Below are 26,654 nucleotides of genomic sequence, written 5' to 3'. Positions count from 1 at the left end.
TACATACAGGTTAGTTTCTTAATAAAGTCTTTTGACTGTTAACGAAATTGCCCAGGTTTTATAGAACTGGTCTCCTTAAATAATACTTTAGTCAAAGCTGGGTATTCTTTCTGGCCTGGAGAGACAGAAATTTTAGTACTAAAATAAAGGAAATCTTCTATGCAAATGATGTGGCCTCTTCAGGTAATATCTATTGGTGCGACCTCTAGCCAAGCAGATATAGAGAAGCACTAGATATTATTAACCTAACCCTGAACTAACCAGCCATTAAGATTCTCTGATCTGTGGGTCTTACAGATTGAAATACCTCCTGTGGTCAGTATTCAGGAAACTTCTCATAACTCAAGTTTTTCTCCATGAAGTCTACAGAAGCACATTAAGCCACCCAAGAAACACATGGTACTGTGGAGAGGTAAGAAGTATGGCTGACACTTCAATCCCGAACAGGCTTAAGAGGTCAGTGACTATGCCAATTTCATGCCCTCTTGAAGTTCCAAAGTTTCCCAAATGTATTTTATGGCAGAATTCCTGGGATGTTATATGCTGAGCTTGGCTCTGCACTTCCTGATTTTAAATCTCCAGGGGAAGGTGTTGTACATTTCAGGACACCCTACATGTTTCTTGCTATTAGGTGTGACAGGTAAACTCGCCCCTACTAAACACTAAATCAGAAAATTATTCCCCATTATGATCACCTGGAATTACCAGAGTCTTCTTAAAACAAGCTTTAGATGTCCCTCACAGTGAAAATATGGGGAACCCTCATTTAAATGATTTTCCTCAGTATTTCTATCAATCCAAATAGAAGTCTACTAAATGATACCAGACTTGAAGATATAAAGATGTCAAGATACTTTGATATCACCAGAGGCAACATCTACTCCTTTTTAAACATTAATGCCAGACAGAGACGATTATCATGTTTACTCCTGTATATAAAAGATATTTTGAAAAAGAACTGTATAGCTGTATTTTTTTTTTACAGTCAACATATATACAAAATATAGACAGGGGAATAAAATGAAAGACTTACTTGATCTCTGGTTTTTGATAAAAAATAACTTTAGTCTCTCTTTAAATGTGTTTTCATTCATATAAAATTCAACTTGCACCCTGCAAACAAAAATAAAAACACAATTAAACTAAAGAGTAAGATATATGAAAATAACAATAAATTATGTGATGTAATACATTATATAATTTGAGCAAATCCCCACCATAGAAAATGAGAAGTGAGTTAAAACACTATTTTTTTTTTAGAGTACCAGTTATGTTCTAATTTTAAAGACATACTCAGTTTAAATATCATATGCAGCTAATTCAGTTATCTGTATTACTAGATAAATGAGTGGTATGCATGATTCAGGGCTTTCCTGGTAGCTCAAAACAGCAACAATGCAAAAGTCTTTCATATGTCAGTGTATTCCCAGTTTTTTCTCTGTCATAGGAATCAACTGGATGGTTAAAAAATTCAGGTGGAACTAACCACCCCAGATCTACTGAATCTTAAGGAACTGAGCTTGGAAATAGAATTTTAACAAGGCTTCTCTTTACCTTGAGCCTATTTAGGACACGATATATGGCTCACTTTACATTCTTATTTATGTATCTGTATCATATTAAATACTGCTTGATCAACAAAGGAGTGGTGTTGGCAAGTGGAACATTAAAGTCACCAGAGGTAAGTTACTAACCAGACAAATCAACTAAGGGACTGAATATTCTACCTTTAATCTGCTATAAACTGGTATCAACACTCTAAAACATAGTAGCATTCTAATAAATCTGTGTGCTTTCTCCCGGAATTCAAGCAACTTCTCTCAAATGATAGTGCATAAATAAAATTTTCAAAACACTGAGTAAAAAACAATTGTGTTCAAACTTGGTGAATTCTGAATAATCATCATCTGAAATTTTCTCAAATAATCTTAAATACATTTACTGTAAGTTAAGATTTCAACAACAGACTGGTTTCAAATAGGAAAAGGAGTATGTCAAGGCTATATATTGTCACCCTGCTTATTTACATTATATGCAGAGTACACCTTGAGAAATGCTGGGCTAGAAGAAGCACAAGCTGGAATCAAGATTGCCAGGAGAAATATCAATAACCTCAGATATGCAGATGGCACCACCCTAATGGTAGAAAGTGAAGAGGAACTAAAAAGCCTCCAGATGAAAGTGAAAGAGGACAGTGAAAAAGTTGGCATAAGCTTAACATTCAGAAAACTAAGATCATGGCATCTGGTCCCATCATTTCATGGCAAATAGATGGGGAAACAGAGGAAAGTGTCAGACTTTTATTTTGGGGGGCTCTAAAATCACTGCAGATGGTGATTGCAGCTATGAAATTAAAAGACGCTTACTCCTTGAAGGAAAGTTATGACCAGCCTAGATAGCATATTAAAAGGCAGAGACATTACTTTGCCAACAAAGGTCCATCTAATCAAGGCTATGGTTTTTCCAGTGGTCATGAATGGATGTGAGAGTTGGACTGTGAAGAAAGCTGAGTGCTGAAGCATTGATGCTTTTGAACTGTGGTGCTGGAGAAGACTCTTGAGAGTCCCTTGGACAGAAAGGAGATCCAACCAGTCCATCCTAAAGGAGATCAGTCCTGGGTGTTCACTGGAAGGACTGATGTTGAAGCTGAAACTCCAATATTTTGGCCACTTCATGCAAAGAGTTGACTCATTGGAAAAGACCCTGATGCTGGGAGGGATTGGGGGTGGGAGGAGAAGGGGACGACAGAGGATGAGATGGCTGGATGGCATCACCAACTTGATGCATCTGAGTCTGAGTGAACTCTGGGAGTTGGTGATGGACAGAGAGGCCTGGCATGCTGCGATTCATGGGGTCGCGGAGAGTCAGACATGACTGAGCGACTGAACTGAACTGATCTGAAGATTTCAAAAACAGTCAGAAAAAATTTTAATGCTCAGAAACACAAAAAAATATTTAACTTTTCCTGAAGAACTATGGATGGAGGTTCATGACATAGTACAGGAGGCAGGGATCAAGATCATCCCCAAGGAAAAGAAATGCAAAAAGGCAAAATGGTTGTCTGAAGACGCCTTACAAATAGCTGTGAATAGAAGAGAAGCAAAGTCAATGGAGAAAAAGAAAGATATACCCATTTGAATGCAGAGTTCCAAAGAATCACAAGAAGAGATAAGGAAGCCTTCTTCAGCTATCAATGCAAAGAAACAGAGGAAAACTATTAAGTGGTAAAGACAAGAGATCTCTTCAAGAAAATTAGAGATACCAAAGGAACATTTCATGTAGAGATAGGCACAATAAAGGATAGAAATGGTGTGGACTTAACAGAAGCAGAAGATATTAAGAAAAGGTGGCAAGAATACACAGAAGAACTGTACAAAAAAGACCTTCACGACCCACAGTCAAGAATGTGTGATCACTCACCTAGAGCCAAACATCCTAAAATGTGAAGTCAGGTGGGCTTTAGGAAGCATCACTTTGAACAAAGCTAGTGGAGGTGAAGGAATTCCAGTTGAGCTATTTCAAATCTGAAAAGATGATGCAGTGAAAGTGCTGCACTAAATATGTCAGCAAATTTGGAAAACTCAGCAGTGGCCACAGGACTGGAAAAGGTCAGTTTCATTCCAATTCCAAAGAAAGGCAATGCCAAAGAATGCTCAAACTACCACACGATTGCACTCATCTCACAAGCTAGTAAAGTAACTCTCAAAATTCTTCAAACCAGTCTTCAACAGCACATGAACTGTAAACTTCCAGATGTTCAAACTAAATTTAGAAAAGGCAGAGGAACCAGAGGTCAAATTGCCAACATCCACTGGATCATCGAAAAAGCAGGAGAGTCCCAGAAAAAAAATCTACTTCTGCTTTCTTAACTATGCCAAAGCCCTTGACTTTGTGGACCACAACAAACTCTGGAAAATTCTTAAAGAGATGTGAATATCTGACCACATGACCTGCCTCTTGAGAAATCTGTATGCAGGTCAGGACCCAACAGTTAGAAATGTACATGGCACAACAGACAGTTCCAAATCGTGAAAGGAGTGTGTCAAGGCTGTATATTGTCACCCTGCTTATTTAACTTATATGTAGATTACATCTTGAGAAAGGCTAGGCTGGATGAAGCACAAGCTGGAATCAAGAATGCCGGGAGAAATATCAATAACCTCAGATATGAAGATGACACAAACCTTAGGGCAGAAAGCAAAGAACTAAAGAATCTCTTGATGAAACTGAAAGAGGAGAGAGAAAAAGTTGGCTTAAAACTCAACATTGAGAAAACGAAGATGGCATCTGATTCCATCACATCGTGGCAAATAGATGGGGAAACGGTGGAAACAGTGGCTGACTTTTTTTTTTCTGGGCTCCAAAATGACTGCAGATGGTGATTGCAGCCATGAAATTAAAAGTCACTTGCTCTTTGGAAGAAAAGTTATGACCAACCTAGACAGCATATAAAGCAGAGGCATTACCTTGCCAACAAATGTCAGTCTAGTCAAGGCTATGGTTTTTCCCGGGGTTATGTATGGATGTGAGAGTTGGACTGTGAAGAAGGCTGAGCACCAAAGAATTGATGCTTTTGAACTGTGGTGTTCGAGAAGACTCTTGAGAATCCCTTGGACTGCAAGGAGATCCAACCAGTCCATCCTAAAGGAAATCAATCCTGAACATTCATTGGAAGGACTGATGTTGAAGGTGAAACTCCAATACTTTGGCCACCTGATGCAAAGAACTGACTTATTAGCAAAGACCCTAATGCAGGAGGAGAAGGGGATGACAGAGGATAAGAAGGTTGGATGGCATCACCGACTCGATGGACATGAGTTTGAGTAAATTCCGGGAGTTGGTGATGGATCGAGAGGCCTGGCGTGCTGCAGTCCATGGGGTCACAGAGTGTGATGCGACTGAGTGACTGAAATGAACTAAATATCACAAAATCTTTATAATGTAATCTATGTAAAGTAGATAGTTTGGAGGTTGGCTTTTTGTTTGGTTTTTGTTTTGATGGGATACTCGAGAGATAAAAACAGGAGAGAAAATAATTGACACAGGAAGATGTTCACGTCCCAGAGAAATATTTCACTCCTAAATTCTAAGGTGTATATTCAAGAAGATCTAGGAAAATTTTAAAAGCAATCTCTTATGCAGTAAAGACAAAGGGCTTTTGTTATCAATAGCTAACCAAGTTTTATCAGTTATAAATTTTATCAGCTATAAAATCTTGAATTGCTCCAACTTTCTCTCTTATCCCTAAAGACAATATTCTCACCCATCAACATTTTCTTTCTTTTGTATCCTTTGGTGATTTCTATCTTTTTTTTTTAAACTTTATGTATAAAATGACAAACATCAAGGTTCCCTTTACTTGTTAATTTCTCTAGAAAGAAGCCATGGAAATTGCAGTAATATCTTCTGACAGAACATCTCTATATGCATGCCTGTGTGCATGCACACGCCCTATACATATATGTAAACCTTCACACTCACACATGCTGCAAAACACAGGCACACACGGAAAGACCCACAATCCACTGGCATCTTGGAAAGCCACTGCTGGACCTGCTGCCCTTGTTGATCAAGTGAAAAAAAGTTCATTTTAATAAAGTAACTGTGACACTGATATTAAGCTACATTAATTCAAATTTGCTATGGATTCAAAAGCAAATTTGAGAAGGACATATGGCTATTATACAAGTAATACAAAAACCATGTCGATTTGCTCCCTAGAATTATCAAGCTTATGATGGTATCAGTGCATTCATCAGATAATACCTGGAGTGCAGTACTGGGTATATAGCAGAGGTGCATATTTCAACTAAAATGAGATCATCTAAATCCTTAAGCAAACAAGGAGATACCTGGAAAGCATTTCATATAAGGACAAGTTTAAAGAACTGGAAATATTTAACCTTACTCAATGGCTGGCTTTAAACACTGAAATGACCATCATTATTAAAATGAGATGACTCATAATGTGATGTATAGGATTAATTATAGAAAATATGAGATTTATGAATGGTATTACCCGGTTCTGAAATGGCCATCACTATAAAGTTCAGCATTCTCCAATACATATAAATGTGCCAAAGACTAAGTAACAGCTTGCAAGCGACTGGATTTTCTCCTGAAGTTAAAAATGATTTTGCATGGTGTAAGGTCTCTCATTAAATAACTTCCAAATTCCATTCACATTATAATATCATGTGAAGCAACACAGTTACTTAATCTAGTGATCTGAGTCAACATCGCTGAGGAACATGGATGATATTAAAGCATACATTCATACAAACACTTTTCAAAGGTAAAATCAAAAAAAACAAACAAAAAATAAGCAAAACACTTTTTGAACCCTGTCTTCCATCACGTACAAAAAACAGGCCATTTATATTTATATTTATAATATAGAATGGAGACTTATTTAATCCATGGCAACCGTACAAGAATCCAGGCAGCTTAGTATAGTGTATATTTTGGGAACTGTCCAGCACCAGATATTTTTCTAGCGCTCCGGGAGTTGGGTGGGACAGAGTTTAGTTTTTATCTTTCCCATTTTTTTTCATGATTTTAGCTGATTTTAAATCAGCTTAGTAGTTCCCTTTCCAGATTTAAATGTGCTTTTACTTCCTCTCTCTTTTCTTCTTTCCCTCCCTCCCTCCTTTCCTCTTTTTTCCCTTTCTTTCTTCTTCTCTTCCTTATTTTCTCTTCTTTTATGAATTCCTTCCTCCCATCTAACTTTATCTGAACTGACCTCTATCCAGTAGGTAATTTTAGCATATTCTAAAACCACACAGTTTTGAAAAATACACTAGAGCAAATCTGCCCTCATTACTCCTTAAAATGTCATTTTTCACATTTTTATACTCAGAATCAAATTTAAGATCATTTTGTCTTATTTATCCCAATATAACAGTGGATATGTGATTGTAGTTAATAAAAATAAAGTAGAATAGCAATCATTACTACGCCATATCTGTTCCTACTGACATACGTTACCATAGGTTAATAATATGTTGGTTGTTGCTTTATTTGGGCAGATCCTATAATTTTGTTTACTGTTCTAAAACTGTGCTGTTCTGACCTTTGAATTTTTTTTATATTGTAATTGACAACCATGTTGAACTCTTTTATAAGTAGTGATATTTATCACGCTTATTTTTTAAGTTTTCTAGGCAGACAATCATGTCGTCTGGAAATTTCCAATATCTGTATTCCCTTTTCATTGTTTTTGTCTTATTACATCGACTAGAACTTTTTGATGAAAACAACAATCAAATAACCATGGTATGTTTTCCTAGAAGGCATCTAGTGCTTTAGCAGTAATTATATTATTGACCATGAAATTGCAATGAATACTTATATTTTACTAAAAATCAACAGGAATGAATGAATTCTGATTGTTTAAAAAAAATCTTGAATCTATCAGTTGATGGTGTATTTTTTTTTTGATTTATTGACTTGGTAAATTATTTTAGTTGTTTTTATATTGTCATGTGCTTAGTCGCTCAGTCATGTTCAACTTTTTGTGACCCATTGGACTGTAGCCTGCCAGGCTCCTCTGTCCATGGGATTCTCCAGGCAAGAATACTAGATTGAGTTGCCATGCCCTCCAACAGGTGATCTTCCCAACCCAGAGATCAAACTCAGGTCTCTCACGTTGTAAGCAGATTCTTTACCATCTGAGTCATCAGGAAAGCCCAATTTTTAGGTATTTTTATACTAGGCAATTTTTTTTTTCAATCGTGGAATATTGTTTCTGTAGTAGTGAACTATTTATGTAATATACTGCTGGATTCATTTTATTTTAGAAGCTTTTATTCTATGTTCATAACTAAGGTTCACGTGCTATTATCTTTATACTATTCTTCAAATATAAACTAAAAATCTCCCAGTTATTTTCTTGAACAATTCTTAGTACTGTAGGTTTTTTTTGTTTTTTGTTTTTGCATAACCATAATCAATTTTCCTTACAAATATCAAGGACTTAATACTGATTTCAATCTCTTTCCCCATTTTCTGTTGCTCTGGTTACTTGAATTTAGCATAAAAATTATGCAGTATCTTGTTAAAAAGCAATTTTCTTATTTCAGTCTTAAAATTCCTCTTTACTAATTTTAAAATATAAAAAATAATGGTGACCCAGGTTGTTAATGCACCAAACTTTCAAGAACACTTTTTTTTTTATTTTGAGCATTGATAATACCTTGGACTCTGTTTAGGATGTCAAAGTTTTGCTGATATTCTCTTTGGGAACTCATGGTAGACAGAGATCATTACCAAAGGAAAATTCTTCCTCTGTGTCTCTTTAGTGCTGTTCCCTTCCTGCCTTCCTTTGATACTGTCCATGTGTCAGTTTTACAATTACTGCACTCATTGCAAACAAGGGAGTGCTGATCTGGACTTTCTGGTCTAACTGGCTCATTCTCTTCCAATCACTCTTCACGATGGTGACAGTAGCACTTCTCAGTAGTACAACATAAGTCCATTAGATTGTAAACTCTACAATGGTGGGGACCATACTGCATTTTGTTCATGCTTATGTCTTAAATATTTAAATTTCTTGACACCTACTAGGGACCTACTTCCATTCAATACCTGAATGAAGGGGTAGTATGGTCCTGAGTTCTTTCTTTGGCACAAACCTTAAGGACTCTGAGTTGCTAGTCCAGTGGAAGAAATGAAGTCATATTCTTTTTCTTCCTTAGGTCATAACTACTTGAGGATAAAATACTTGGGTTTGTAGTGGGCTGAATCCTTGAAATCTCTTCCGTACTCCAACTGGTCTGCCTTGTGTTTAATGGTCATTCCCTGCAATTTATTTTCTTTATTAATTTGGATGTGCTTGTTTATTTGCACCATCTCCCCATGATTTAATTAACATTTAGAAAAAAATTCCACTGTTGTTGATTTATTAATTGTTACAGTACTTGACTAAAGCAGTCATTGCTTTTATTTTATTAAAAAAAAAGTTGAATTCAAATAATTTTAGTGATTTGCCCAGATTTATAGCTAGTGGATGTGAGAGTTGGACTGTGAAGAAAGCTGATCGCCGAAGAATTGATGCTTTTGAACTGTGGTGTTGGAGAAGACTCTTGAGAGTCCCTTGGACTGCAAGGAGATCCAACCAGTCCATTCTAAAGGAGATCAATCCTGGGTGTTCATTGGAAAGACTGATGCTAAAGCTGAAACTGCAATACTTTGGCCACCTCATGCAACAAGTTGACTCACTGGAAAAGACTCTGATGCTGGGAAAGGTTGGGGGAGGGAGGAGAAGGGGACGACAGAGAATGAGATGGCTGGATGGCATCACCAACTCTGTGGACATGAGTTTGAGTGAACTCCGGGAGTTGGTGATGGACAGGGAGGCCTGGCGTGCTGTGATTCATGGGGTCGCGGAGAGTCGGACATGACTGAGTGACTGAAATGAACTGAACTGAGACAGAATTGGGACACTGGTCTTTCAGTTACTACTTCTTGCTTCCTGCCTTCTCTTCAAGTTAATTTTTCATTATTAGGAGAGTTCCAGGTTATCTGTGAAGTATTACAAAAGAGCACTGCAATCATCAGACCATCACAGGGATACTGAGAAGTGTTTGTTTAATTCTGCCCTTTGACTGTTGACTCTAAAGAAGGTTCTTATCCGTTTCCAAATATTCACTCCTAACTTCTGGTAAATAAATTATTTAACAAAGCTACCAATTTTGATTATGCCAAAGCCTTTGACTGTGTGGATCACAATAAACTGTGGAAAATTCTTCAAGAGATGGGAATACCAGAAAACCTGACCTGCCTCTTGAGAAATCTGAATGCAGCTCAGGAAGCAATAGTTAGAACTGCACATGGAACAACAGACTGGTTCCAAATAGGAAAAGGAGTTCATCAAGGCTGTATATTGTCACCCTACCTATTTAATTTATGTGCAGAGTACATCAGGAGAAACGCTGGGCTGGAAGAAGCACAAGCTGGAATCAAGATTGCCGGGAGAAATATCAATAACCCCAGATATGCAGATGGCACAACCCTTATGGAAGAAAGTGAAGAACTAAAGAATCTCTTGATGAAAGTGAAAGAGGAGAGTGAAAAAGTTGGCTTAAAGCTCAACATTCAGAAAACTAAGATCATGGCATCTGGCCCCATCACTTCATGGCAAATAGATGGGGAAACAGTGAAAACAGTGACAGACTATTTGGAGGGGTGGCGCTCCAAAATCACTGCAGATGGTGATTGCAGCCATGAAATTAAAAGGCACTTGGCAGGAAAGTTATGACCAAACTAGACAGCATATTAAAAAGCAGAGACATTATTTTGCCATCAAAGGTCCGTCTAGTCATGGCTATGGTGCTTCCAATAGTGATGTATGGATTTGAGAGATGGACTGTAAAGAAAGGTGAGTGCTGAACAGTTGATGCTTTTGAACTGTGGTGTTTTTGAACTGTGAACTCTTGAGAGTCCCTTAGACGGCAAGGAAATCAGTCCTGGGTGTTCACTGGAAGGACTGATGTTGAGGCTGAAACTCCAATACTTTGGCCACCTGATGGGAAGAACTGGCTCATTTGAAAAGACCCTGATGCTGGCAAAGATTGAAGGTGGGAGGAGAAGAGGACAACAGAGGATGAGATGGGTGGATCACCAACTCAATGGGCAGGAGTTTGAGCAAACTCCGGGAGTTGGTGATGGACAGGGAGGCATGGCATGCTGCAGTCAGACATGAAAGAGCAAATGAACTGAACTGAACTGAACCATTCAAATGGAACCTTGTAAAAAAATAAATAAATGAAACTACTATCAATTTTTCATTCCCCCAGAATTAGTTTCGATTGTTCAAGCTCAAGTGCTTCAAAGGAGCTTCTACTTGGCTTCCAGTCTTTACTATGCACACCAATAACCTCATTTTCAAAATTTTATGGAGTCTTTCCTAAGTCACTTGCCAACATCTTTCTGTCCATCTTATTCTTTTCATACTTATATATGCTTAACTTTCCCATCTCCGTTAGTAACATCTTATAAGGAGGCAACAGTTATAACTGGACATGGAACAACAGGCTGGTTCCAAATAGGAAAAGGAGTACGTCAAGCCTTTATATTGTCACCCTGCTTATTCAACTTATATGCAGATAACCTCAGATATGCAGATGACACCACCCTTATGGCAGAAAGTGAAGAAGAACTAAAGAGTCTCTTGATGAAAGTGAAAGAGGAGAGTGAAAAAGTTGGCTTAAAGCTCAACATTCAGAAAACTAAGATCGTGGCATCTGGTCCCATCACTTCATGGGAAATAGATGGAGAAACAGTGGAAACAGTGTCAGACTTTATTTTTGGAGGCTCCAAAATCACTGCAGATGGTGACTGCATCCATGAAATTAAAAGACGCTTACTCCTTGGAAGGTAAGTTATGACCAACTTAGCATATTAAAAAGCAGAGACACTACTTTGTCAACAAAGGTCTATCTAGTCAAGGCTATGGTTTTTCCCGTGGTCGTGTATGGATGTGAGAGTTGGACTGTGAAGAAAGCTGATCGCCGAAGAATTGATGCTTTAGAACTGTGGTGTTGGAGAAGACTCTTGAGAGTCCCTTGGACTGCAAGGAGATCAACCAGTCCATTCTAAAGGAGATCAGTCCTGGGTGTTCACTGGAAGGACTGACGCTGAAGCTGAAGCTCCAATACTATGGCCACCTGATGCAGAGGGCTGACTCATAAGACCCTGATGCTGGGAAAGACTGAGGGCAGGAGGAGACGGGGATGACAGAGGGTGAGATGGTTGGATGGCATCACTGACTCAATGGACATGGGTTTGGTTAAACTCTGGGAATTCGTAATAGACAGGGAGGCATGGCATGCTGCAGTTCATGGGGTCACAAAGAGTGGGACACGGCTGAGCGACTGAATAGAACTGAACTTATAAGGAAGCAAAGATTAATTCTGTAGATTTTCAATAGTATTCTCTGCACTGTAAAAATAAAGTGTTAAATAATGCCATTTTCAGAAAGGGAAACCATCTACTATATGTATATGCATATATATATGCATATTTGTGCATGTACATGTGTGCATTTAAATATATATGTATATACATAGTAATGTGTATATATATATGTAGTGATGTGTGGGGAGAGAACAAATTAGCCACGATGGTGTGTTCAGACTTCCTTGCCCCACATTTTGTAAATAATGACTATATAACAGCTGAGATCATTTACAGCAGTGTGCATACCTTCAGGGGGTACTGGCTTGGTCAGGAGCTACTTTGTGCTGTAGGGATATGTAAGATCCACCTAAAAAGCAGCGGCATTACTGATGTGTCACTGGCTGGGTCCATTGGGTCAGCCATGAGATGAGAGAATATAGAGTGTCTCCTGAGACGGCTGCTGCAGTAGCAGGAGATGATACTGTTATGGGCACTGTGCCAGTCAGGAGAGAGGTTGTATTGTGTTAGGTTATGGTACAGCTGCTGCTATGGCTGCTGCATCATCCAGGCAATAATAACTGTGTCCTGCAGTTCCGCAACTCTTGAGATTTCTTCCAGCCTCTTAGCTCATGCCTTGCCTACCCAGAGTTCAGCGAACAGTGTGCTCAGTGAGATACAGCGAGATAACTGGTGCTGTGAGCAGGATCAGCGATACATGATTTTAGATAGATACATGTAATGTTATGAGGAAAGATTCTGGGGTGCTAATCACTCATCAGCTTTCTTTCATTCTGGGTAACATAACACTGATGCCCTTCAATAACTGCATTTATGCTTTTGTCACTCCTTGGTAATCACAGCTTGCCAGTAACTGGAAACCCACAATCTTGTGGCTTCCAGGGGAAAACAAATAAGAAGTGAACCCAAGAATACTTTTGTATTCAAGTTTTTCTTCAGTTTGAAAACTCACGTCCTGATGTGCAATGCTCATTTTCAAGACCTACTCTCTGTACTTCCCCATTGTGTTTAAAATACTTAAATTTAAGTAATCTCAATTTAGTTTAAACCTAAGCATGGGAAGCAGAAGATAAACAAAGCTAGGAGAGGATTTAGCTTTAGGTATAAAGTTACACTTCGGGGGTGTCACAGTGGTAAAGAATCTGCCTGGAATGCAGAAGACCTGGGTTCGATCCCTGGGTTGGGAAGACCTCCTGGAGAAGGAAATGGTAACTCACCCCAGTATTCTTGCATGGAAAATCCCATGGACAGAGAAGCCTGGCAGGCTACAGTCCATGGCATCACAAAGAGCTGGACGTGACTTAATGACTATAAAGGGTATAAAGATAGATATATATATGTATATATACACACCCATAAGATGCTATAAATATGCATATTATATATATGTATACACCTGTAAGATATTAATATATATATACATAAACATGCATACATGCAAACATATATTATTAAAATATAAAGCTGTTATTCACAGAATGATTTAGAAGTGTATAGGTAGCACAACCCCACCACAAACCTGACAACCTCCTAATCAAATCTCCCATCAACTACAATGTGTAAATCCTCTTTTCTTTTTCTGTATACTTACAAGAAGAGGAAAGAAGACACCATGTAACTTCTAACTCAGACTGGACTCTTGAACCAGTCATTTTAAAACCTTGAAGGAAACTATAACGATGCTCCCACAGCCCAGGATTGCTATGAATGGGTGGCATGATCAAGTAGCAAACCCCAGTTTGAGGAGAAATGTGTTTGTTTTGGGGGAGGGAATCATTGGATCTCAAATAGTCTGGTCACGTGCAACAGATGCTAATTGTTAGTATGAAAGCAGAAACTAGGTGGAGACTTGCACATGCAGTGAAAGTAGCACCTTTTAGTTTTATTAAATTCTTTGCACCAGTGACATTAGATTTGAGATCAGTCCTTCAAGCAGCCTCTTCCATTCTGCACCTCAAAGGAAAAAGTCCCAGGTCAGTAATAGACACAGTTCACTGAGGACATATATTTCTCTAGGATTTATTTTATCACTTAATATTCTTCCTTAAGTAACATGAAAAGTGAAAGTGTTAGTTGTTCAGTCATGTCTGACTCATCGCAACCCCATGGACTGTTGTCTGTCAGGCTCCTCTATCCATAGCATTCTCCAGGCAAGAATACTGGAGTGGGTAACCATTTCTTTCTCCAGGGGATCTTCCTGACCCAGGGATTGAACTCAGGTCTCTTACACTGCAGGTAGATTCTTTACCATGTGAACCACCAGGGAAGTCGCACTTGAGCAATATACATGACTTTAATAGAAAAATCATAGGGGTTGAATACTATTAAAGACACGGTTGCACAACCTGGAAAGAGGGAGAAAACAATCACAAATATAATTTCACTCAATAAATACTACAATAAAACGACTGTGTTTTCTAGGGAAACTGACTTCATCCCCACAATCGTTTGTTGGTATGTTCGTTTGTTCCTTTTGTTTACTTTAATATAATGGTTAAGAGGGATAAGAGCACAGACGTTGGGATCAAATGATATGCATTTGACTACCAGATTTCCTAACTTTCATTCCCTATAAAATGCGGATATTACTTCCATTAACATGGTTGTTATAAAAGTTAAAAAGATACTTTCTGTGTGAGACAAACAACAAGACAATAGCAAATAACTTTTTTCTGGAATGCTGATAGTTAAAAAATGTTTCTAGAACAAATATTTATGGAAGGAAAACAAAAACTGTGGATCACTGATGTCAATTTGATGTAGTTGATTCCTCCAAGATGACACCACCCTTGTGGCAGAAAGAGAAGAAGAACTAAAGATCCTCTTGATGAAAGTGAAAGACGAGAGTGAAAAAGTTGGCTTAAAACTCAACATTCAGAAAACGAAGATCATGGCATCTGGTCCCATCACTTCATGCAAATAGATGGGGAAACAGTGGAAACAGTGGCAGACTTTATTTTTGGGGTTCCAAAATCACTGCAGATGGTGACTGCAGCCATGAAATTAAAAGACGCTTGACTGCAAGGAGATTCAACCAGTCCATTCTAAAGGAGATCAATCCTGGGTGTTCATTGGAAGGACTGATGCTAAAGCTGAAACGGCAATACTTTGGCCACCTCATGCAACAAGTTGACTCACTGGAAAAGACTCTGATGCTGGGAGGGATTGGGGGCAGGAGGAGAAGGGGACGACAGAGAATGAGATGGCTGGATGGCATCACCGACTCGATGGACATGAGTTTGAGTGAACTCCGGGAGTTGGTGATGGACAGGGAGGCCTGGCGTGCTGTGATTCATGGGGTCGCAAAGAGTCGGACATGACTGAGCGACTGAACTGAACTGAACTGAACCCTTTGGAAGAAAAGTTATGACCAAACTAGACAGCATATTAAAAAGCAGAGACATTACTTAGACAACAAAGGTCTGTCTAGTCAAGGCTATGGTTTCTTCAGTAGTCATATATGGATGTGACAGTTGAATTATAAAGAAAGCTGAGCACTGACGAATTGATGTTTTTGAACTGTGGTGTTGGAGAAGACTCTTTGAAAGTCTCTTGGACTGCAAGGAGCTCCAACCAATCTATCCTAAAGGAAATCAGTCCTGAATATTCTTTGGAAGGCCTGATGCTGAAGCTGAAACTCCAATTACTTTGGCCACTTGATGGGGTGAACAGATTCATTTGAAAAGACCCTGATGCTGGGAAAGATTGAAGGCAGGAAGAGAATGGGATGACAGCAGATGAGATGGTTGGATGGCATCACCAACTCAATGGACATGAGTTTGAGTAAACTCCAGGAGTTGGCGATGGACAGCAAGGCCTGGTATGCTGCAGTCCATGGGGTCACAAAGAGTCAGACACGACTGAGCAACTGAACTGAACTGAAGAATCCTCCAAGAAGCATTTGCTTAGGAAAAATAAGGATATAAAGCAATAAATAACTTCACTGTTTACTCCAGAAAATCTCTCCAGATCAACTTCCTGGGGACAATATACATCACTTATGTGCATAGTCTTGCATAGTCTTATTACTCGTTCAAAACCCTCACTTTGTTGTTTCCGCCAGTTCAAAGGGACTTATCAAGAATTTTTATCATTTGAAACCACTTTCACCATAAAAGATCCCTCTTATACTTATTCCGAACTATAATAAAGATCTTACTTCAAACATCATCCTATGAAACATGACTACTGTTTAATTCCTAGCCTCAGGGAGTTTAAATAAACTTAGTTTTGCTTTATCTCCAAATGTCTGGTGACATTTCAATTATTTAACCAATGGTATAGAGGGAATTATCTTACACCTGCAGATTTATAACATAATTATGTTTACTCAAACATAGAGAATGTGGGTCTAGATCATTATTGTTAACAACTGTATGGTGTTCTTCTACCTGGTTCTCTATATTAACGATCCACCATTTTCCCACAATTCACTTTCGTAATTGTGTAACTTTAAGCTTTGTTGACTGATTATGAAAAAAATACAGGAAAATAATCACGTATTTTTTCTAATAAATAGTAAATATATCTTCCATATTTTTACTCAAGAACATAAAATGTAAACATCTAATTAATTTAAACTTATGTAGATGACAAAAAATATAGCAGTGATATAAAAACCTGTTTATTATTGCATCATTTTAACAGGCAAATAACTTCTCTCAGAGAATTTTCCCAATACTTTTTTTCCTAAAATTGTCCAAGAAGATAGACAATGATATAGTTAAAAATGTGAAAATGTTATATTAGAGAAACATTTGCTGTCAATTTTGTCAGAAAAAGTATCCAAAATTTGGAAACAGGAAAAAAGGTTTCAAGATGTTCTTTTAATAAACTGCTCAACTTGACTTTACATTTTCTGTGCATTTCTTCAACAGTAAAGGAACAGACCTTAGTGAGTAGAGTTGTGTCAAATAGTTAAGCAACAAATCTCCACCCAACAAAAGAGAAAACACCAAATGTTCCACAGAACTTCTAGAGGTGGGACTACTAACCCAGACATCTTATTTTATCATTGCCTAGAAACACCTAGCTTCTTCAATACTCTACCAGTTTGAAATTAGTGCTGTATCCCTCATTAATTAATGAGCTGAGTATAAGTTTTGACATTTCAGTTCATATTTGTATGAGAGACATGTTTTTTAACCTTTTGGAAATTATACTCTAAAAATTTCTTCTCAAATTAATAAGGGTTCCTTATTAATTACCAGCATAATTTAAGTTGTCCCAATTGCTTTGATAAACAATTTGGTATTTATGTTATAAAATAAACCAAAAATTACATAAAATTCCAATCTAAATCACACAGGCAATTTTGTGGAACATGATAAGCTGATTCTATAGATGGTGAAAGATTAAACAAGACATTTTGTGAAGAAGAATAAAAAGTAGATATCCTCTCTACCTGACAGATATCAAGACCTAGGATCCTATGGTAATCAAAAGATTCTAAGCATGGCATGGAGAAAGAAAAATTGATTAGGGGAATACAACAGTCAAGAAATTGACTCATGAATTTATTAAATATTACTATGAAACAAAAACATTATGAGAGATCAATAGGAAAAAAAGGAACTTTAAATATATATATTTTTAAATAGGCATACAAATAGGAAAAAAATAAGAAATTGGACCTCTATCTCACATCATGTGTGCTTCCCTGGTGGCTCAGTAGTAAAGAACCCAACTGCCAATTCAGGAGAAGTAGGTTGAGTCCCTGGGTTGAGAAGATCCCCTGGAGAAGGAAATCACAACCCACTCTAGTATTCTTGCCTGGGAAATCCCATGGACAGAGGAGCCTGGTGGGCTACAGTCCATGGGATTGCAAAGAGTCAGATATGACTAAGGGAATAACACTTTCACTTTTGACCACAAATTTTCTATTTTTTAACCTCTGCACTTTTTTTTTTCTGATTATAAAATACACTAAAATGGTGTATTTCATATACCACCATGGCTGATAGATACATTTGGAATTTATTGGATTAAAATTTATTTACATAAAAAAATGGCTACTTCAGCTTCAATTAATTTATTAGATAAATATTATTGCTAAGACTGTATCATGATTAAGTACATATAACTGAATATGGTAGACATGAAAATTTAGCACCCAGATCCACCTCCTTCACCATAAGCTGGATAATTGGGTCTACTTCCAGGGAACCCAATCAGAGACACTGGCAATTACTTAATATATATTGTCTCTGAGTTTAATGACAAGCCAGCTGGATCAAAAAGCAAGCAACTATGATCATATCAGCAACATGCAGAAAAGAGCCAATTGCTTTATTACAAAAGGAAAACAAAAACCTTCAAAGTAATTCAGGATTTTATTTTGACAATATCGTAAAACACACTCCATAAACTCTCCCCAAATGAAATACCATGAAAACTTAAAAAAAATAGTATTAAACATACACACCACTCCACTTTTTAACATGTATGTCTTAGCTAGCAGGAAAGTAAGAGAAATCTTTTAGAAGCCAGAAAAGACAAGAAATTAAGAAATAGGAGAAATAAATGATTATTAACTCCGCTGTTCATAATGGTGTAATCTGCCCATTTTTGATGATATGGCGTTTCTATTTTGACAGGAGAACTGGCAAAGAAATACCCCATGAAAAGCACCACAGAAATCCCCCACAGAAGTCCCCTAGAAAGAACCAGGGTTATTGAAAAACAATATACATCATCAGTGCCTGAACTAAGGGAAACATCTTGCAGATGGTGAATGCACTCGGCCACCTTGACCATGGAAGAAATGCACTGACACTGAGACTTGTGATATTAGCTTTCTAGAGCTGCCATAACAAAACACCTGCATGACTTAAATTTATTTTCTCATAGTTCTGGAGACTAGAAGTCTAAGATCAAGGGGCCAGTGGGTTGATTTCTCCTTGGCTGGCAGACAGCAACTTCTGACTGTGTCCTCACAGGGTCCGTCCTCTGAGTTCAAGCATCACTGGTGTCTCTGTGTGATCAAATTTCCCCTTTAGATAAGGACAACAGTGTGTTTTTGCTTTATTGACTATATCAAAGCCTTTGATTGTATGGATCACAGTAAACTGTGGAAAATCTGAAAGAGATGGGAACACCAGACCACCTGACCTGCCTGTTGAGAAATCTGTATGCAGGTCAGGAAGCAACAGATAGAACGGGACATGGAACAACAGACTGGTTCCAAATAGGAAAAGGAGTACATCAAGGCTGTATATTGTCGCTCTGCTCATTTAACTCATATGCAGAGGACATCATGAGAAACGCTGGGCTGGAAGAAGCACAAGCTGGAATCAAGACTGCCAGGAGAAATATCAATAACCTCAGATATGCAGATGACACCCCCTTATGGCAGAAAGTGAAGAAGAACTAAAGAGCCTCTTGATGAAAGTGAAAGAGGAGAGTAAAAAGTTGGCTTGAACCTCAACATTCAGAAAACTAAGATCATGGCATCTAGTCCCATCACTTCATGGGAAATAGATGGGGAAACAGTGGCAGACTTTATTTTTGGGGGCTCCAAAGTCATTGCAGATGGTGATTGCAGCCATGAAATTAAAAGACCCTTACTCCTTGGAAGGAAAGTTATGATCAAGCTAGATAGCATATTAAAAAGCAGAGACATTACTTTGCCAACAAAAGTCTGTCTAGTCAAGGCTATTGTTTTCCAAGTGGTTATGTATGGATATGACAGTTGGACTATAAAGAAAGTTGAGAGCTGACGAATTGATGCTTTTGAACTGTGGTGTTGGAGAAGAGTCTTAAGAGTCTTTTGGACTGAAAAGAGGTCCAACCAGTCCATCCTAAAGGAGATCAGTCCTGGGTGTTCATTGGAAGGACTGATGTTGAAGCTGAAACTCCAATACTTTGGCCACCTGATGCAAAGAGCTGACTCATTTGAAAAGACCCTGATGCTGGGAAAGATTGAAGGCAGGAGGAAAAGGGGACTACATCACCTTGGATAGCATCACTGACTCAATGGATATGAGTCTGGGTAAACTCCGGGAATTGGTGATGGACAGGGAGGCCTGGCATGCTGTGGTCCATGGGGTCACAAAGAGTTGGATGCGACTGAGCAACTGAACTGAACTGAACTGAACAGTTTAACTTAATTATCCCTTTAAGTGTGCTGTCTCCAAATAGTTAACATTCTAAGGTACTGAGGATTAAGGTTTCAAGAATCTGCCTGCAATGCTGGTGATCTGGGTTCAATTCCTGGGTCAGGAAGATCCCATGGAGAAGGGAATGGCAACTCACTCCAGTATTCTTGCCTGGGAAATCCCATGAGTGGAGAAGCCTGGTGGGCTACAGTTCATGGGGTCACAAAGAGTCATATGTGAGTGAGTGATAACACACACACACACACACACAAATTTTGCATGACACAATTTAGTCATAACATTTACAAAGCCTAAAACCATTGGCTCCAGTTCCTCACTTTTTGTTCCTTATTAAGCCTATTCGACTTCCAGACCAAATCTGCAATTGCCTAGGTCACCAATGACCTCTACGTGGCACAATGCAGAAATCAGGCATGAGGCCTCTGACATAGCCTGTCAGCATGTGGCATAATCAATCACTTCCTCATCCTTGAATCTCTATTCTCTTAGTTTTCCTCCCACTTTATGTTTACTCCTTCTGAGTATCCTTGGCTAGTTCATTCCCTTTTCTTCTTAAAATCTACCCTTTTGGAACTATAATCAAAAAGTAATGCATCTCTATGCCCAAGTTTGCCAAATTTATATATCCTGCAAAGTCCTCTCTTCTGAACTCATACATTCAAATTAAACTGCCTACTGAACTTTTCTCAAATGGATGTCTCCAACGTTGCATAACCAACACCTAAATTTCTGATATTTTTTCCCTGAAATCTTTCCCCAATCTGAGCTGATATTAAATCCACCCTTCCGGTGGCACAGACAAAAGTCATATAATTATACCCCAATCAACTTCTCATTTGTGCACATATTAATATTATTCTCCTATTCTAAGGCATGACCTTTAATTAGATATGACTGCAGAAACTGCCAGGTTGAATCCCTTGGGTGAGTGATGTATAGACACAGAGCAAAGTATTGGAAAGGAAATAACCACCCACTTTTATCTTCCCATCACCTTACTGTGTCTGAGAAAGAAGATACTCTGATCTACCTGCTCATTTTCCCTATGCTTAGTCCCTCCCTCTCCCCAATTAATCCCAATTATGCTACCCAGAGTTCTATAAAACTTCAGAATTAGTTTAAGAGAGGATAAAATTTGCCATCACACAGCTTCTTAAAGCCTCATTAAACCACAAGCTCCACTAAAACAATACTAATCAGCTTTTGCTTATAACTGTTTGCCCAGTGCCTAGAATATAGTGGATGTTCACTCATATATATAGACTTAAAAATTATTTGGCAGTAGTTGCCTCTGATACCACATTAGCATCTGAAGTTGACAACTACCAGCATGCAGAAGATGGCAATCTGTGACTGCTGCCATCTGGCCTCTATGCTAGCAAACAGAGACTCCCAAATAACCTTGTTCCAAAAGGAAGAACACATTTGTTAATTTGCAAATGCGCTCTCCTGATTTGCCATGGATGATATGGACACTCTAGTATGCCATAATTCTTCTTTATTTCCTCAACCAGACTTCATTATCATACAAGTTAACAGGTTTTAAATCTGTGGGTGCACTACTTTACAACAGAAAATACTCAGCTGGATCTTTACCAAAATGAACAACTCTTCAACTAAGATTTCCTTTGCCTTTCTTCTCAGCCTTGCTCTGTTTCTTTCAGGTCTCATTTTAGACGCCACCGGAACCTTCTACCACAATTAAGTGACACATATGTGTTTTTGTTCAGTGCATTCAATTCCTTTGACCATAGGACTTATTACCATGTATTGGAATGATCTTTTGAAAGGTTTTAAAACTTAGAGAAAACAAGAAAAAACTAGTTCTATGGCATAGGGCACTGAACACAGCAATGTTAGAAAGAAAAAGGATAACTTAAAATATTTATATAATTATAAATTGGGTACATTTACATTTTGAAACTGTACACCCTCCTTGAGAGAAGCAGAAACAGCTTAGCTTAGTGCTTTGCAAGAATAAAGAGCAAAAATAGACTGAAATAGACAGGAAGCTACCAAGTACCAGATGGAATGCATCATTAATAACATCAAACTCTGAGAGTTGATTTGAGGGCATGTTTCTTGCTGTGTGTCCCTCTGAAGCTGCTAGTAATGGCTTTGCTTGGCTCTAAAATTGTGAGGGCAGGAGCTGCATCTATTTTGTTCTTTTTCTTTTTAATTGGAGGGTAATTGCTTTACAATGCTGTGTTGGTTTCTACTGTACAACAACATGAGTCAGTCAAAACTATATAAATGTGGATGATTAGTCGCTCAGTCATGTCCAACTCTTTGTGATCCTATGAATTGTAGCCCACCAGGCTACTCTGTCCTTGGGGATTCTCCAGACAAGAATACTGGGATGGGTTGCCATGCCCTCCTCCAGGGGATCTTCCCGACCCAGGGATTGAACCCAGGTCTCCTGCATTACAGGTAAATTCTTTACCGTCTGAGCCACCAGGGAAGTCCTAAAGACTGAAGTGGGTAGCCTATCACTTCTCCAGGGAATCTTCCCAACCCAGGAATTGAACTGCGGTCTCTTGCATCACATGCGGATTCTTTACCAGCTGAGCTACCAGGGAAGCCCAACTCTATCTATCTATCTGCTGTGGGCTCAACCACTCAGTCTTGTCCTACTCTCTGTGACCCTATGGGTTGTACCCCACTAAGCTCTCTGTCCATGGAATTTTTCCAGGCAAGAGTACTGGAGTGGGCTGCCATTTCTTACTCCAGGGGATCTTCCCAACCCAGGGATGGAAGCTGCATCTCTTGCATCCCCTGAACTGGCAGGCAGCACCACTGGGAAGCCCATATGTATATATGTTTGTGTATATAATCCCCTCCCTCTTGGGCCTCCCTCCTGACCCCTCCCCCAAGCCATCACAGAGCACCAAGTTGACCTCCCTGTGCTATACAGCAGCTTCCCACTACCTCTCCATTTTACACACGATAGTGTATGTAAACCAATGCCACCTTCTCAACTCATCCCACCCTCTCCTTCCCTGGCTGTGTCCACATGGCCATTCTCTATTTTGCATCTCCATTCCTTCCCTGCAAACAGGTTCACCAGTTACTTGGCTCATTTTGATTGTGTTCTCAGAACCCAGCATAGTGCCAGATATACACAATAGGTATGCAATATAGTTGCTGAAGGTTGAATTATTAAAAAAAGAAAAAATATATATATAAAAAATAATAAAAGTTTGTTTTTTTGCTCATGATTATTTACATTCTTATCTGCCAAATCATATTCTCAATTTAAAATCTCTTCTGAAGATTTTTCTAATTTTCCACCATTCTTCCATTATACATTCTGATGCTGGGGCTTATTTAAAATTTCCCAGTAACATTTTCAACCTTCCTTCCTCTGCCCACCAAAATAAACAGTAGTATTATTATTTCTTCTCTATGGCAGAGCACTACTGAGAATATATTTTCTTCTTTCTAATACTTTTAGAACAATTTTTCAATTCTGCATAAATTACTCATAAAATATGGCCAAAAAATGTGTACTATGTAAATACTGACATATATTTACTTAAACATTTACATAAGTACATATACAGTTTTTGAATATTAATTTACACATTTAAACACTACTCAATGATATCTTTATATTTATATAAAATATAAGACAGTTGATTTCCATTTGTTTATTTTTGTTGGGTGTTTTTCTTTTACACATTAATAGATCATTAAATTACAAAATTATCACTTTGGAAATTCTGCCAAAACACGTCTTTTAGAATTGTGAAACCATTCGCTCACGAAATAAAGCATGTACCATATCTCCCTGATGAATTAAGTCTGAATTCCAATCATCAGTTTGTTAAGAGGGAAACAAAATGAACAGAATTCATCTCAAAAAAAAAAAAAAGAAACAAAACCATAATAGATGACAGAATCCATTCCAAAAATTCAGCCTCATATCTCATGTCTCTGATTTAGGAAAACTGACAAGAGCTTTAGAGTACTATAAACAACTGGGGAAAATTCTACATCCTGGCTTATCATCACTGCTAATATTCCTGGAAAGAAACTATCAAGATGTCTGTAAAGCACTTGCAGAACTTTTTTAGATGAAGACCATTTTACCAGCATCCACAGCTATGGGAAAGAATATAGCACAGCCTTTTCAAGCATCCTGAGGCCAGTCACCAGAATTCAGAAGGCCATCACCTCACATTCTAGTCCCTATTAAGAAGACTTGCAAAATACAAAGTTGCTAGGTTTCTCTTAAAAGGCAGTCATATCACACCATAAAATAGATAATAATTTTGGGAATACTAGTACCATGAAAATTTGCTTGCTGCTGCTAAGTCGCTTCAGTCGTGTCCGACTCTGTGCGACCCCATAGACGGCAGCCCACCAGGCTCCCCCGTCCCTGGGATTCTACTATTTATGAAATATGTGTATTTCATTTTTACATTCACAAAAGTTGAGCACACACTGACACTCTATTAACAAGAAAGGCATTCCTTTGGATTGGAAAAAAGTTGATGTGAAATTAAAGCCTGACATCTTGTAAAAATAACAGAATCAATTATAAAGGAGATTTTCCTCTTAATGATGGAATCATATTTTCCTTTATTTAAGGGAAAAAAGCACCAATAATATGTGTAGTTTTCTCCAAAAACCAAAGAATATAAAATCTCCATAGTTATATTTAACCAGTATGTTTGTGAAGAAAGAATCTGTTCTTGGCAATTCCATTTCAAACTAGCTTTAATTGTCTCTGTGTATATATAACAATTCACCCTTCATTTTTAATTAAACTTGTTTGTAAATGTACTTTGTGTTAATTCATATTAAGAAAAGTTAAAAATTAAAGTGAGAACATGAATTTTGCTGTCCTTAAAGGAGTTATAGGTCTTTAATATGCAAATGATGAACAACAGTACATATACAAAAGGTATAAATAATAGAGATTCCAGCAGTTTCTGATGAATAGATGTGCATATGTGAAAATAATCTTATCATACAACTCAGTAAAATCTAAAGTAATGAAGTTACTAAAACTACATATTTATGCTCTGATGCAAAAAAATTGCAGATGACTGAAATGACTATATTGTTATGTGTCGCATTGCTTAGGACTCTTCAGTTTTCAACTGAGAATACAGACCTATTCCAACTCTTTTAAATTAAAAAGGAATTTAAACTCTTTCATAATAGAAAAGTGCCAGCCTAAGGTTGACTGCAGGAATGGCTTGAAGCAGGAGCTCATCAATTTCACCAAGACTATTTTTCTCCATCTCTCAACTTCATTTCCCTCCATCTCTCAACTTCATTTCCCTTACTTAATCCTGAAACAGATTTTCCTTTATAGTAATGAGATGAATTCAACTGCTCCAGAAATTACATCTATTCATGTTAAATGCAGAAAGAAAAATAAGGAAGTCTTTACCAAAATTTCATTGATCACAGGCTGTCAATGGATTTGATCGTGCCATGTATCCATCCCTAAATTAAACACTGAGGTCAAGGGATGAAGTTCTCTGAAGTTGGCTTAGCCTTAGTCATACCTTTAAGTCTCAAATCTACAGCTTGGTTAGGGGTAGGGTAGACTGAGATAGAAGAAAAGCTGGTTTCCCAGAGAGAAATCAAGATTCATTTTCAAAAATGAGTAACTGGATGCCAGTGGTATAAAAATAAAGAGGCAAAATGATGTATGATATGATGTAAAATATACAGTTCACATTAAAATTATATGATTTATTTTCAATGCTAAGCAAGATCTTCATGTTCCTATATCTCGAATATTATCAACATAAATAATATTGAAAAATGACATTAGAATTGAATTAGGATATTTCTACATTGATGCTATTGGATTTAGAACTTTGGATATAAGCTATTGAGGTAGCTTTAGATATCAAAATTTCATTTTGCATACATCTCTCACTATAAGTAGACAGGAAAATCAAATTATATCTAAAGTAGCATTAAACTGTCTCCTAGCTTAGAAAAATTGATTTAAATAAAATGTCAGGTTTCAATTTTTATGAATACAAGGGAGTGTTTTTCTATAGAATCTCCAGTTTTATATCTATTTTATATATTGTGACTGGAGCAGAAAAAGAGATGGAAAGCAATCAAGAAAATGTGGCAGGGTTTTATAAATCATATCAAGGAGTTTGAACTTGGACTTTAAAGTAATGGCGAGCCATTTACAGAGACAACTGTTATGTCTGTAGTTTTTTATAGATCTAATCAGTATAGAGATTGCATTAAAAGGGTCAAGATTAAATGTGCGGAAACCCAGTAGTTCAGGGAAAAAAAAAAAAAAGATGTCAAGTAAATTTAAAAACAAACATTTGTTAGTACTAGAAATAAGACAATTTGGTGATATGTTGTATATCAAGGTCCCTGTGAAGAAAACAAGTCAAATTTGACTCCCAGATTTCTAGCTTAAGTATCTGATAGATATAGGTGTCATTTAACAGGAAAGCAAATATTAGAAAAGTGTATTTTGGTGATTTTTATTTGCTGGAAAATAGCTAATGAACAGACAGAAAATGACCAAATCATTATTGTCAATGTTTTCAAGTCATCTGTGGGTTTTCATGAAGCAGCAAAAAGTGCAAGTCTTTAGGTCAAGTTCCCAGTTGAGATCGAACAAGA

General features: G+C 37.7%; 1 protein-coding gene across 6 annotated transcripts in view; it reads right to left on the bottom strand.

Moving 5' to 3' along the window:
* The window catches only part of KCNT2 (potassium sodium-activated channel subfamily T member 2), a 448,004-nt gene that overhangs the window by 312,790 nt on the left and 108,560 nt on the right, over positions 1 to 26,654 (bottom strand). For all 6 annotated transcript variants that reach the window (XM_088845012.1, XM_088845009.1, XM_088845010.1 and 3 more), the window contains exon 2: positions 1,034 to 1,113. In XM_088845012.1, the coding sequence (XP_088701138.1) occupies positions 1,034 to 1,113 (80 nt within the window). The remainder of the gene's footprint in view (positions 1 to 1,033; positions 1,114 to 26,654) is intronic.

The sequence above is a fragment of the Moschus berezovskii genome, chromosome 17, assembly GCF_049115385.1.
Source record: "Moschus berezovskii isolate FMDL1 chromosome 17, NW_MosBer_1.0, whole genome shotgun sequence".
Taxonomy (NCBI): domain Eukaryota; kingdom Metazoa; phylum Chordata; class Mammalia; order Artiodactyla; family Moschidae; genus Moschus; species Moschus berezovskii.
Note: the sequence above shows the minus strand (reverse complement) of the source record. Positions and strands in the feature narration are given on the sequence as shown.